The sequence below is a fragment of the Lissotriton helveticus genome, chromosome 11 (genome assembly GCF_964261635.1).
Source record: "Lissotriton helveticus chromosome 11, aLisHel1.1, whole genome shotgun sequence".
NCBI lineage: Eukaryota > Metazoa > Chordata > Amphibia > Caudata > Salamandridae > Lissotriton > Lissotriton helveticus.
Genome location: NC_136072.1, coordinates 305,961,004 through 305,976,044, shown reverse-complemented (window position 1 = coordinate 305,976,044; position 15,041 = coordinate 305,961,004). Strand labels below are relative to the sequence as shown.

Genomic DNA, 15,041 nt, shown 5'->3' with positions numbered 1-15,041 from the left:
TCCCTCTCACATTAGGAAATTTTTACACCTAGGATTACTTTAGTCTACCTTCTTTCTTAATTTTTCTTTGTTTTAAAATATGGGTGACTATTAGCACCCTGATACATGGGTGACCTTCGCACCCTTGTTGGTGACTTTTTGCACCTTGACACATGGGTGACTTTTGCACCCTTGTTGGTGACTGTCTGCACCTTGATCCATGGGTGACTTTTGCACCCTGATCTAGGAACTTTGTCCTCCTGTTGATAAATAGACACTTTGTACTGGCCATAAGAAGTTTACTAGGTCAGCTGTTTGGACGCTTTTCCCCTGACCAGAGGGCTGGTCAGGCGAAACGCGTCCGAACAGCTGACCTAATAAACTTCTTATGGCCAGTACAAAGTGTTGTCAACTCGTGTGATCCTTGCAGCACGTTGAAGTGAAGAATTTGATAGGACCCGACTTCGGTGGTCTTTTGGGACGGCACACCCGCTGTTTGGGAAGGCGGCGGCTTTACCGGAGAAAGGAGGCGATATATATATATATATATTATTGTAATATTTTTACATTAATCCAGGCTCCCACTATGAGTCATTTGTTTAAGACTGGACAAGTACAAATGAAATCTAGTGAAGTACATGATTAAATACTTTGGTATGGACCATGCTATATTTCTTAATATACATGACCGAAATTCACGTCTACTGAGTCATTTGTTTAGAATGTTTTCATTCAGAAGCATCCTTTCAAAATTATGTATGTATTTATTTAACTTTGGAATAATGTGTTTCATTTACCTTTTTTACAGATGTAAAGTAGCAAGCATGGAGCTAATAAGAGGAAAGACCTTCATAAAATCAAGTGTGCCCCTTAATTCTGACAAACAACCTCTCCCAGATCTGGACTTTGGTAAAAAAGAAGATACAGCAAAGATGTTCAGCCCCCTGGTGATTGGCGAATGCTATCAAGTAGAGGCCAAGCCAATCTCCCTGGTAGGAAACAAAAATAATAACAAGTGCTCAAACAGAACAGCCAAGGTAGGACAGAGAAAGGAAGCAGCAGGGACCGCTGCCTCCAGCAAAGTAGTACCCGAAAGCAAGAACCATGATGGCACCTTAGCAAGAGGTAAAAATGAACACAATGTAAAGAAGGGCTTGGTTCAAGAGGATGGCTTTTCTGCACCTGGTAAAATTAAGAGCAGACTCGTAGGAAGTGCCAGTTTCTCTGGCACTGGGAATGACTTGAACTTCAGCAGGAAAAAAGACACTGCTGTAAGCCCTTGTCAATCCAGCTGCAGCCAGAAGATGATTGATTATAGAAATTTTGTGCCGCAGGTGCCTTTTGTACTAGCAGTAGCCAAAAGCATCCCAAGGAAGAGAATATCTCTTAAAAGATCAAAAAAAGGTCTAAGAGATATCTTTCATATTAAGAAAAACAAGCAGGAGAGTCTCACACTTGCATTAGATAAAGACAAATCATTGTCACCTGAGTTGTCAGGATGGGAAGAGACAACTCACCACCTAACAACTGGGGACATCTTAGCAGGAGAATGTCTGGCATCAGAGGTCGCCGATGGAGAGATGCTCTTTGACACCACTTATGATTACTGCAACCTGTTCTGTGAAGATGCTGCTTCTTTGAAAAGCTTTGACTCATTTACTGGTTGTGGGGAGGTATATGCAGACAAGAGCTCTGCACACAGGGAATTTTTGAATGGAAAAGAAAAACAGAAAGCCAGTTCTATGTGTAAAAGAGATCAGCCTACTGAGTCCTTTCAAGGAGGAATGGACCAGTTAGCCTCTCCAGCGCAGCAAGAAGCAATAGATTTTGCTAAGTTTTGGGGTTGTGTGAAGTTGCATCAGAGCGCTTTGTTTGATAGGAGGCTATTGAAAACACCCAACTCTGAAGAAATGATAAGGGAAACGGAATCCACCTCCGTTAAAGATATTAGTTTTATGGTAGACAATGATTTGGAGTCTCAAAGACAAAGCTCCCCAGAAACAGAAACCCTTAAAAGTGACATCCAAGAATCTACCTCCACAAGTGATGAAGGATACTATGATTCCCTTTCACCCGGTCCAGGTGACGAAAGGAAAGAAAACCAAACACCAGCAACATTTTCAAGGGAGAGCTATAGTGGTGATGCCCTGTATGACCTGTTTTATGATCACTCTGATACCCAAATAAGCCCCGGCCTAGATGATGAGTTATCTGTGTGTGGGCAAACAAATGAACTTCCTCTCTCAATTTGTAGTTTCCATGTAGGAGCAGAAGAGAATATGGCCTCTCACCCATCCATAGACATGGTAAGCCAAGGATTTCTTCAGAGCTCGTGGAAGGGAAAGGAGTGCTTGTTAAAACTCTGTGACACTGAACTATCACTAACAATGGGGATAATAAACTGGCTAAGAAACAATCCAGGAATAGTGTCTCCTATAGATTCATCTATTAGTCCACGATCAGAACTTAGAGAAATCAGTCCTCCCAATGGTTTGCCAGACCCATCACCATGTCTTCAGTTTGAATCTATAAAACAAGTGCCACAGTTAACTCCGGTTGACTTCTACAGCCATGATCAGGCTACTTCCACCAATAATGAGAATGGTTTGCTGACAAATGCAGCAGGAGACAATACTGAAGCACGCACAGTTGAGATGCCTGAACGTTTTGCATCCAAAAACAATTCAGCAGAGGAAGAAGCCTGCAGAGGGGTCTGTAATTCAGATTCTGGGTTTCAAAAGACAAACCAAATGTTGCCTTCTCCCAGTGCCAGGGATCAGAGTTCAACATTTCATGGGCACAGATTGAATGTCTGCTCGGATTCTATAAAGAGGGGCCCTATTTTCAATCAGAGCAGTACTTCCCATGACAAAGCCCAAGTGATGGTGGCCATTGGAAAGGAAGCACTCTGCCCAACGTGCAGAAACTGTCTGGAATGTAACAAGGATGGTATAAAATTGTGCTGCATATGTACAGCTAAACTACAACAAATGGACATTATGCAAGTTTCAGGGGAAAGTAAACTACATGAAAAAAAAAATGAATATCCTCCCTGTCCTCTCCCGGTGACACATTCCAAGAGCTTCACGAGTCCCGTGTGTGCTCGTAAAGGCCAAACGATTGTGCAGATATTAGAGCAATGTGCTGCTCAGGTAGCTTCACTCCAGATCACATATAGAAGTGAGGAGAAGAATGTGGAGAGTAAATGTATTGGAAATGAAATGAAAAACGTACTCTATAAAATGTCACAATACCGGAAGAACATTCTGTGCCCATCCTTTGCTCATCTAGGTCACAAAACTGAAGAGAACAGACATCAGGAGAATCGACTACATAATACTTTCTTGAATAACATAAGTTTAAACCCTTCAGAAAATCAGAAAAGTGATATTTTTAGAGGCGTGAACAGCCAACACACGAGTGAGAAAAATGTGGAAGACGCGCAGGTGAACAGTCATTGTGCAGGTGCTCACATTCAGCTTAGCCCAGTGGGCATCCCCCGCCGACCAAATTTTCTTCCTCTTTTTGGATCTTTTCGTCCCAATGAGGCCAGCAAAATTTTGCCTGCGTTTTGTCGAATTAATTTCCAAGATATTTCTGAATGTAACCAAACTAAAGGGAACTGGAACCTCGCTGGTGATCAAGAAGTACTTACTCCTCCAGATGTCACACTCCCTCGACCGGAGGCAACTTCCCCTGAGGAAACGAGGAGCAGGGCAAACTCATGACCCACAGAGTACAAGGTGAGCATAATTTGACCTTCTGGACACAAACTCCAATGTCTATTAGACAAATGTTTTAGATAGCTTGCCTAACAGACATAACGGTATAGCCTACAAGTGTTGCAATGAAGAAGTTTGGACATTGTGGCTAAACAAACTTCCTCACTCTTTGGAAGGGTTTCTCCAGACATAATGGTAAATAAAGCATGTAAAATGTATTTTCTTTTCTTTATTCAAAGCATCGGTGATAACAAATATTACTCACAATAGATGACAGAAAACATTGGAATCTGACACCCCTTCATCCTTTCCTTTATTGTACACGCACCACTGAAGTCCCAGTAAATGCTATTTATGGCTAGATCTAGTGAGTTTTATTCATAAGCCCTACTTTTGTGTTTTCCTAAGCACTGCACATTTTTTTTTAGGTTTCAAAAGAATAATTTTATTGAAACTATAGAGGTGTCAATGTAAAATACATATAATTACTCAACAATCAAAACATCATATATTAATTCCAGCAATAATACATGAATAGGGTTATAAAATATAACAACAACCATAGGAGGGTTAAGATTAATATAATAAAAATAAGGTAGACATTTTTGGAACATCTGGGAGACTCATGGGGGTGTAAATACTTCCTGTTGGGCAGGATGCAATGAGGAAGTTTGTTTGGCACAAATATCAAAAAATGTTGTAACAGGTGACCATAGCTGTACACGCTTTGTAGCCATATGTGTAGGATAGGTGAGGAAGGTATCCAATCTATGATTATGACAGATATCATACCACCATGCTTTGTAAGAAATTTTTGAGAAATCTTTCCAATTTCTTGTTATTTGATGAATAGCACCCGCTATTAATAGATCGATAATTTTGACATTGAGTGTACTCTTGTTCCAAATCAGTGAGATACTTCCTAAAAAGATGTTAATGATAGAGAAGGGAGCACTTGTGCCAAAAACTGAGTTAATTTGAGACCATACACGCTTCCAAACATTATGCACTAATGGGCTTGAAAATAACATGTGGAATAAGTAAGCGTTGGGCGATGTGCAAGTCCAGCAAGTATCTGGTACATTGGAAAATCTCTTATTCAAATTATTTGGGGACAGTAAAAGTCTGTTATAAATGTAAAACAGTGTTTGTGTTAAACTAGCTGCTCTTGAAGATTTACGTATATTGGTCCATAAATTGGTCCACACAGAAAGAGACCAAGATGTGTTAAAATCTTTTTCCCAAGCTATCTCTATCTTCGATTTTTGTCTATTTTTATCAGGAGCTTGCAAGAAATTGTATATGGTGGCCGCTTTGGGTAAGGTACGTAGTAAAGTGGAAAGATCTGTAGGTAAATCACAATTATGAGCTGTGGAGGAGGTGTTAGTTAATTGGGTGCATGTGTCAAGTACAGTTTTCCTAAGAATTTAGTATTTGGGAAGAAATTAGGTTGGCAGATCATATATCTGCCTAAGTGAGGGGAAGGAAATAAATTCTGAGTTCGGGAATAGTTGAGGAATCCATATTAAGCCTTTTTGTCTCCAAGTTTTCCCATAAAAGGGTTTATTGCGTATTAATAAAGTTTTGTTATGCCATATAGTTGAGTCAAGGAAAGAATTAAGAGTGCTGTGTGTCGAAGGGTAAAGCGGGCCAAGAAGTTTTGAAGTGAGTTTAAATATGGGAGAAGAAAGGGTTTGAGGTTTGCGAGAAAAGGATAAGTATTCTTGAAAAGAAAATGGAGACAAAAACAAGTTTTCAACTAATTTCCATAAAGGATAATCTTCTGTAGAATCCAGTAGCCAAAATGAGGCTTGACGTAATAAAAATGCTTTTTGATAAGCAGGGAAATTGGGAATATTAACTCCCCCTTCAGCTTTAGGACGGACTAATTTGGAAACAGACATACAGGATTTCCTCTTATTCCACAAAAAGGAGGAGAGGATGGAGTTAATAGATTTAAAGAATTTAGTTGATATAAGAACTGGTATGTTGGAGATTGTGTATAACACTATGGGAGAAAGTATCATCTTTATAGTATCAAGGCGGCCCCACCAAGATAAATAAAGGGGATGCCATTTAGTTGTAAGTTCCGAAATTTTCTGAATGAAATTATTCATACAGGATGCCACTGTACCGGAAATCGTAGGCGTGACGTGCAATCCTAAATATTTAATATGATTGGAATTCCATGTGAAGTTAGCTGATGTGAAGTCTGCTTTAAAAGTGTATTTGGTCAGGGGGAGAATTTCGCATTCATCACTATTTAGTTTGTACCCAGAAATTAGGGAAAAGGATTGAACCTCTGCTAAGAAAGCGGGAATTGATTCATTAGGGTTTGAAAAAAAAAGCAAAATGTCATCGGCGTAAGCCGCAACTTTAATATGAGTTGTGGGTGTTTCAAAGCCATGTATAAGCGCATTTTGACGAATTTTTGAAATAAAAATTATAGACCTATTTCTCTCGTAAACATAGACTATCACATCTTTGGTAGAGGAGTGCGGCAAGGATGTCCTTTATCCCCTTTTCTTTTAACTAAGCCCTTAAACCTTTTATTTAAAAAATTCGTCAGAATGCGCTTATACATGGCTTTGAAACGCCCACAACTCATATATATTATCAGACTATGCCTCTATTTCAATCTGCCTCAACATTATACCTAAGGTTAGTGCTCCCAGAAGATGGAGTTTTATTAAAGCTCTCCTCTTTTATCCATCATTTTCCTCTTCATTTACTACCTTTTTTGAAGAATACTTCTCAATAAACCAAACTGACTCCCTACATTAATAAAACTCCATCTTCTGGGAGCATTAACTTTAGGTATAATGTTGAGGCAGATTGAAATAGAGGCATAGTCTGATAATAAAATATACGAGTTGTGGGTGTTTCAAAGCCATGTATAAGCGCATTTTGACGAATTTTTGAAATAAAAGGTTCAAGGGCTTAGTTAAAAGAAAAGGGGATAAAGGACATCCTTGCCACACTCCTCTACCAAAGATGTTATAGTCTATGTTTACGAGAGAAATAGGTCTATAATTTTTACAATGCTTTTGGTCTTTGCCTTCCTTGGGTATGAGACAGATGTGCGCTACTGAAAAGGGTCCAGCTGATTTTTCCAGGAGGCAAAAAGAGTCAATCGGAAGGAATCAATCAATCAAAACCACTTTATTTTGATTAATAAAAATCATAAAAGTATACTATACAACATCTTTATCACATAATGCATAGCATATCATTAAAAAACATTTAAAACAAGCTAAAAAATCTTGTAAGCAATTTCATCAGTTTGTTAAAAATTACATCAAATGATAGAAAGATTCCTGCAAGCAGTCAGTCTAGCTTTCCTTTGTCGAGAGGCAGCAACAAAAAAATTTGCCACGCTAAACATAATGAGTGGAGAACCCATTAACTGTAGAAACAAAAGTGCTGGTTTAGAATGTAGGAACCCTTTTCCCTTTAACAAAGGTACAATATACTTTTTCCTACTTTCTTTATAAAAAACACAAAAGAAGGTAAAATGCATTGTATCCTGGATAGAGAATCCATCGCATTTACAGGGGGCCGCAGCCTCTGGTCTACACCACCCAGCAGTTTCACTGAAGATAAAGTGCATCTGATTAAATCGAAATTTAGATAATAACCATCGATGGAATGGTTTGGTCACTGTCAAGGTTGAATTGATAAACATGAGATTAACAAATAGTTCAGCTTCCCGCTCCTGCTCTCTAAACCTGAGGAAGTTGGACTTTACCCAATTTATGTCAGCCCTCCTAAGACCCTCTGGGTTAGACAATATCTCTGGGCGCCCCAGCTTCTCAGCGGTTACTCTTATGTAAGTTAGCCACTTTATTTCTTTTACTTTCTCAAGTGACACACAGTCCTTCAGTATTTTATGATTGAGGGTAAGCTCAGGATCCAACCATGTTTTGATCCACAATACAATAGGGCCCATGCTTATTATGTCAGACACATAGCCCATACCTAATTCAAGGTGAACCGCATAGGTAGGTGTTGACTGAGGAAGGGCAAGGACGGAATAAAGGAATTTGTTTTCGTCTATCTGGATGCGGTCAGTTTGTTTATAACCCCAGATTCCTGCCCCATACCTTACATATAGATTTCCCTTTATATATTGCTAAAATTGCTGCACTCGGTTTCCCACCTAGACGTTTTGCAAAACCAAGTGTGGCAGCAGAAGATCTTTTAATAGCATTGACTTTGACTGTAAGTTGGGGCTCCCATGTGCCTTTGTCGTCGAAGACGAACCCCAGATAGGTGAAAACTTTTACACTGGTTATCACTGTCCCATTACAGTAAAAAGCCCTAGTTTTGCTTTTCTTCTGTCCTAGGGACATAACGTGCGATTTATTGTTATTCACCACGAGATCCAAAGATTTCATATAATCCCCGAAGGAATTAAGTAGTCTCTGGAGCCCTAGAGGTGTTCGAGCCACTAGCACGGTATCATCCGCGTATAGGAGTACTGGGATGTTTGTATCTCCTACACGCGGGATATCCAGTGAAGCCTTTTCCAAGGTTTTGTCCAATGAGTTTATATATAGGGTGAACAACATAGGGGCCAATATGCACCCTTGGCGCACCCCTCTACCTGATTTGAACCCTTTAGTGCAATTGCTCCTGTGTCATCCTAATTGCGGCGTGCAGGTCCCGGTGCAGATCAGCCAGGAAGTACACCAGGGCTGGGTCCACCCCTAGGTCCAGGAGGACCGTCCACAGCCTCGATCTATTAACTAGATCAAAGGCTGTGGACAGATCCATAAAACCCAGGTATAGTGAGCCCTTAGTTACAGTGGTATACGTATTTATTAATAGGTAGAGGTTAAGACATTGGTCCTCCGTACCTCGGCCAGTCCTGAACCCATACTGTGCATTTGACAGTATTTCTTTCTGGGATACCCAATCCGAAATTCTTGCTAATATGGCCTTTCCTAGAATTTTAACCGAGGAGTCCAACAGCGATATGGGCCTATAGCACCTTGGATCCCCTCTTTGGCCCTTTTTAAACACTGGGATAATGATTGAGTATTTCCATGACTTCAGGAACGCAGTAGCAACAGTCGAATTAAATAAATTGGTGAGTACTTTGGCCCAATATTTTGGCTTGGCCTTATATAAATGTGATGGGACTTTATCCGGGCCCGGAGCCTTCTGGCCAGCTGTGCCCAGTATTGCCTTCTCCACCTCTTGCTCAGAGAATGTGAGTTTAAATGGTGAGTAATCAGTGGCCTGGATCATAAAAGATTCATATACCTCGTGGCTACCATAGATTTTTTCAAAGTGGCCTAGCCAGTCCTTCTCCGAGATGTTGACCTCTAGACTACAATTCTCAGTATCACTGAACAGCGGATTGTTGACAGTGGTCCAACATTTTGAGCTATCTCTCAAGGTATCTTTATTCATTAAAATTTCCCAGGCCTCCCTTTTTAGTTCATTTTTACGGGTCTGTACTGCTTGTTTATACTCCTTCCTTAGTTTCGTAACTTGCCTTCTATCTCTAGGTTTCTTTTTAATGGCTTTTAGAAGTAAGTTATGTGCTCTGGAGCATTTTTGATCAAACCACCTCTTTGCGGGTCTTACTTTGGTACTAACTTTAATTGTAAGCTCCTTAGATACCTGACCGCATATCTTTTCATAAGAGGTAATCACGTTGTGACCCAATTTAGGGGGATCTGCACATAGTTTTAATTCTTTTGTGACACTTCTATTTAGGGCCTCTAGAAGGTCTTCTGGAATAACTTGACTCCATTTTAACCTTCTACCTTGGTCTTTGATCTTCTGTCCAATTATAGGATCTGCAGGGACTGTCTTATTAAAGAAAATTTGACCATTGTTCAGTTCCAGCACGACCGGGTTATGGTCACTAAATATCGAGAAAACTGCGTTATAAAAATGGACATAACTCAGAAGTGCCTGGGATAAAAACATGTAATCAATTATAGTTTCACTGTCCCTAGCTCTGTATGTCACCACCCTGTCCTGCCTATCAAAGAACCCTGGCTCATAGAGGTCAATATTTGATAGAAGGTCTTCTAGGGCTGCCCCCTTCATGCTATGTTCGAAATGTTGGTGGGATAAGTTTTCAGGGCTACAGCTTTCTCCCAGGTGGCAATTTAAGTTACAGAGATGAATATTAAAATCTCCCATCAAAATAAAATATACGAAAGTGGCTTGGTTCTCCTTATAGGACTTTAAAAAATTAGACAATGATATGAGGTGCTCGTTTGGGGACACACTTTGCATGGAATTATAAAAGTTTATAAGCAAAATTTTGAAATTATTTATCAAGGTTAATTCCACTATTAAGTCATTTGGAGAGGGTGTCTCTATCTCAACAGCTTTTCCTGATATTTTTACTGAGATGAGCAGCATAAGCCCTCCTCTGTCCCTCCCCGCCAATGAGCTAAGAGCTGGGAGAAAGTAAGATGTAAAACCATCAAACCAGAAGTTGCTCTCTCTGTCCCAGGTCTCCTGCAGAGCGACGATATCATACTCCTTAACTATCCCAAGCCAGGCCTCGCCATCCCTTTTTGTGCGAAGCCCTGCGATGTTCCAGCTTAGTAGTTTGGCATTCCCTCTGCATGTCTCAGTCACAGTTGTAGTACTAGATTCTATGTTTGGAGGGATGGTGGGAGAGTCTATCAGTCAATCGATCTCCCCCAACTGTGATAGAGGGGAAAAGCGATTAGATAGGGTCAACCCCCCCTGGTTCATGTTTGGATCATAGCTAACTGGCTTTGGTAGCGAACCCAGTTTCTGCATGACCCACGTAGCCTGATGCTCTCTGGATGTTAGTAAGGGGATCGTTTCTATAGATCTTCCTGAGACCCTGTCCCTCCCTTCCAAGGGGGCCTTTACCTCTAGGGTTCGAGTTCTAGGGGGGGGGGAATAGAAAAAACCTAATGGGATAGCTCTTATAACCTCATCATTTTTTACTTCCGACGCGTCCCAAAAAAGACGGGTGGCTGCCACAGGGTTGTTAAAATTGACTACGATACAATCCCCGTTCAGGCGTTTTCTAGTGTGCCCTATCCATCCCACTCTTCTGCCCATAATTATAATGGAAGAGATATTCTCATCCCCAATACAATTTGAAGTACACCAGCGTTTAATATTAGTAAGTAGACTGTCTGTAGATTCCCGATCACCTGCTACCAGGGGAGGGATATTAACCAGTACTGCAACGAAAGGCGTTGCTTCCGGGGGGAGGTTCATTTTAGGCTGGGATACATAGTCTTTAACAGTTACATTTTCCCTCACCCTACAGCGCATTTGGTCACTCCGAGGAGTAACCATAGTATTGAGTCCCAGCCTCTGTGAAGTCCCCCTTACGTTGTTTCCTTCAGTCAAAGGGCTATTACATATCATTGGGGTTGCCGGGATGGAAGGAACAGGGAGGGTAACTGTACTCCCCCCCCCCCATTTTGCAGGGTCATTAAATTAGCCCTTCGAGCGTCTTCCGTCTGATTTTGGGGTTGCACCCTAGCTAACAGAATACAGTTCAGGCGCTCACATTTAGCTAGGATCCCTGCTACACACTCATTTAGGGTATCAATAATGTCCTTTGCAACAAATGTCAGGGCAGATTCTAGTCTCTCCATAAAAATCTCCTCCACCATAACCCTTAATGATAGTTCTGTATTCCTTGACGGCGATAACATTTTGTTACTCTCAGTGTCATTTATCGTTTTGCGTTTCTTGTGCTGTCTCTTGGCTTTTCCCTTCATGACCTTCCGCCCCCCCATCTAATTTCGGGGCAATGACTGCATCAGATCCAACATTCCCCATATGTGCCACTTCGGTGATAGTTGGGAGTGGGGGCGATGGAATCGTGGGTGGGACAATTGTAATCTTTGGTTCCAAAGGGATTTGCCTGCTCCGCACACTTTCCCTTTCGAGCCCCAACTCCCGCTCAGTGTTCGCAATCTCCGTGTTTAAAACCCCGACTGCATTCGTGAGGTATGATATTATACTTGTAGCATTTCTGGGAACCTTTGCCTTGGTGCCCCCTCCATTAACTGAGGTCTGTAGTTTCCGCTCACCCATGGTGAAGAGTATTTTTCAGGGGGTTGGCCCGTCCCGTCCCTCTCTGTCCCCAGATGGCCACAGATGGCCCCGCCCTATTCCCGGGCTTCTCCCGGTGCTCCCGCACGCTCCCGCGACGCGGGGGCTCTCACTGGACTAAGAGCACCTCCGGGGGCGGGACAGGGCGTGCGCGACTTCCTGTCGCGATGGGCCGCTCGGGGATGTAGTCCCCGTACCTCCGTGCCGCAGTGTCCAGCGGCTGGTACAGCAAAACGTCAGGAACGCTGTTGGGCTGGCAGAATCAGCGGTTATGGCGCGGGATAGCTGCAGTGAGCCTCGGTATCCACCAACAACACCCAGGTCAGTTGCCGTGTGTCAATCAGAAGAAGCAATTTGGGTAATAATAATTTGAAGTATTCATTAAAAAAGGTAGTAAATGAAGAGGAAAATGCTGGATCTAAGAGGAGAGCATTAATAAAACTCCATCTCCTGGGAGCATTAACCATAGGTATAATGTTGAGGCAGATTGAAATAGAGGCATAGTCTGATAATAATATAGGTCCTATTTCTGCACTCGCGAGTGCTTGCGATATGTTATGTGATACAAAAAAATAATCAATTTGTGATTGGGAATGGTGGACCGGGGAATAAAAGGTATACTCTCTAGTGATTGGGTTGCATAATCTCCATGCATCTCGAAGTTTGTGATGGGTAATAGCATGGATGAAGGATGTGTGTGATTTGTTAGGGATATATGAAGCTTTAAAGTTTCGATCTATAAATGGATCGAATACCTGGTTACAATCACCCGCTAGTATGAAGTAGTCTTCCATGCAAAGAGTAATTTGCCTTGCTAGTGAGGACCAAAAAGAAGAATCACCACCACTAGGAGCATAGACATTGAAAAAAGAGACTGGAACCTCCTTCAGCAACAACTTAACATTAAGCCAGCCAGCGACCCTCAACGTGAGAGTCTTGTGAAATAAGTTTGACATGAAGCGATTTACGAACAAGTATCATAACTCCGTTAGGTTTGCCATCACCTTTGGAGAAGAAAACTTCTCCTACCAAACCCTTTTTCATTTTCAACGATTCAACTTCTGTGAGATGCGTTTCTTGGAAAAATATCAAATCTGCATCTAATTTAGCTAAGTGGGTTAAAACTCTCTGCCTTTTTATGGGAGAATTAAGTCCCCTATCTTTCCAAGATACTAATTTCCGCAGCATAACATCTTAGAAAGAGTAATGAGTGAAAAAAGTACATACCAATAACCCAATTCAATTTAACATTGATGGAGAATACAGGAGAAAGAATATATCCTATGGATAATCACATTGACTAATATAGGAATAAATAAAGATATAGAAAATAACATGACCGAAAAGTATAGCTGATATACCAACAAGATAGGATAAAAAGGTACATAAATAGGAATGTGATAATAAAGGATAATGAGAGAAAGTAAACGAATGATGACAGGAACAATCAACAATGAAAGCTGGAGTGTAACAATATCAGTAATGAAGAGGAACAGAAAGAGATATGTAACATGATGAAAGAAAACATAGGGAATAAGAGAATCAATGACACCTGAGAAGAAATAAAGAAGATTCTTTGGAAAGGAAAAGAGAAAAAATTCTTGGAGTAAAAAAAAAGGAAAAAGAAATGCAGGAATGTGACATACCTACAAAAAGAAGGTTCAGGGATAAACGGGAAGGGGATGGAACCACATGGAACAGGCGACACAACCGGGTTCAACGGAACGGAGGATCGGGACGAAACCACGGTGCAGGGGTATTAAATCTGTGGAGACAAACAAATAATAAAGATTAGGATAGATATTGGAGCAAGTGAGAATAGGTAAAAACAAACAATAACATTGACCAGATTAACATAAATTGAACCTTTATGATAACAACAAACTTATCAAAAATTAAAGAAAATCATTTCTTGAGTATTAGGATACTATGAAGAATAAAACAGAACCTGAACAACCTGTGAGGGAAACAAAGAGAAAAACATCTATTCATGCATTAAATGAAGAAGAAGACCCTGAGGAGTCCATACATCTGTTTTGCACAAAACTTTGTAGACGTATATGTTGTTGTTTTGTTATTATACATAACCTTGAAGAGACACAGGTGAAAAAGGCCATACCGGGCTCCCATGCAATGGAGATCAGATCTCATATTAAGAAAGGCCTTACGTCTGCTAGCGGTAGCTTTAGCGTAGTCTTGTGAAAAAAAAAGACGAGCCTGACCATGTTATTCTCGGAGAAGCTTTGACCTCTGACAGAACTTTCAACAAGTCTGTGTATTCCAAGAAGTATAAGATAATTCCTCTTGGTCTTTCTGAGAGTGTAGCATGAGATGGAGCACGTCCTAATCTGTGAGCTTGTTGAATGTTGAGCACAGTTCCTTCCGGCATATGAAGTAGTTTAGGGAGAAATGATTTAAAGAAAGTAAGTGAGTCAGATCTAAGCATGGGCGGATTTTGCGAATTGGCAATCCGCGAACTTGCGTATTTACGGATTCGCAATCCGCAAAATCCGCGAACTCTCGCGAATTTGCGGATTTTTTTTTTGTGTTCGCAAGGGTTTCTGCCAGTTCGTGAGGGTTGTGTACCAGTTCGCAATTGTGAACTTAATTGTCGACTCGCAACGGCCGCGACTATGTTGTTTCTACGTCTGGTTCATCATCACAGGTTCACAGCACCCTCTTTTTCACCACTGCCACCCTCTGGTACACCCATGCCACCCTCTGGTACATCAGTGCCATCCTCTGGTTGGTTTATCACTGTAGATTATGGGGGTGAAAAAAAGCAAGCACACCTGCCCTGCTTCAACTGACATGAATTAATTTGGGGTTGATTAATGTGTCACTGAATTTAAACTTCCAGTCTGGCTGGCACCTGCTTCCTTATCTGTAATTTGCTTTCTGTTGCAGTGCAATTTTTTTTCACAGGACCTTTGTGGCCTACTTGTAGCTATTCTTTGAGCCTGCTGTGAGGGTCAGAGCAGGGTCATAGAATAGTTGCAAGTAGGCAAATTAACTCTGAAGGGGCCCCTCAGGAAGCACTACAGGGAATGGTTACTAATGATAAGATTGAACTTTTGCACCTGCTAAGTGCTTTCAGTTTTGCAAAAATCCAAATATCCAGCAGCATCCACAAAAAGTAATCCTTCCAGGTCAAGATCCAAATCAAAGTGACCAGCACATGAAGAAAGCACTGGGAGGAGCCTGCTGGACAGGAACAGGAAGTTGGAGACTGTGGGGCACTTCCTTCCTCCCACCCCCCCC

The 15,041-nt window shown here is 41.3% G+C and overlaps 1 protein-coding gene across 1 annotated transcript in view; it reads left to right on the top strand.

Moving 5' to 3' along the window:
* AMER3 (APC membrane recruitment protein 3) overlaps positions 1 to 15,041 on the top strand; it is a 123,431-nt gene that overhangs the window by 31,720 nt on the left and 76,670 nt on the right. Inside the window, exon 2 of the mRNA XM_078666836.1 lies at positions 788 to 3,722. Within this exon, the coding sequence (XP_078522962.1) occupies positions 804 to 3,707 (2,904 nt within the window). The 5' untranslated portion in view covers positions 788 to 803 and the 3' untranslated portion in view covers positions 3,708 to 3,722. The remainder of the gene's footprint in view (positions 1 to 787; positions 3,723 to 15,041) is intronic.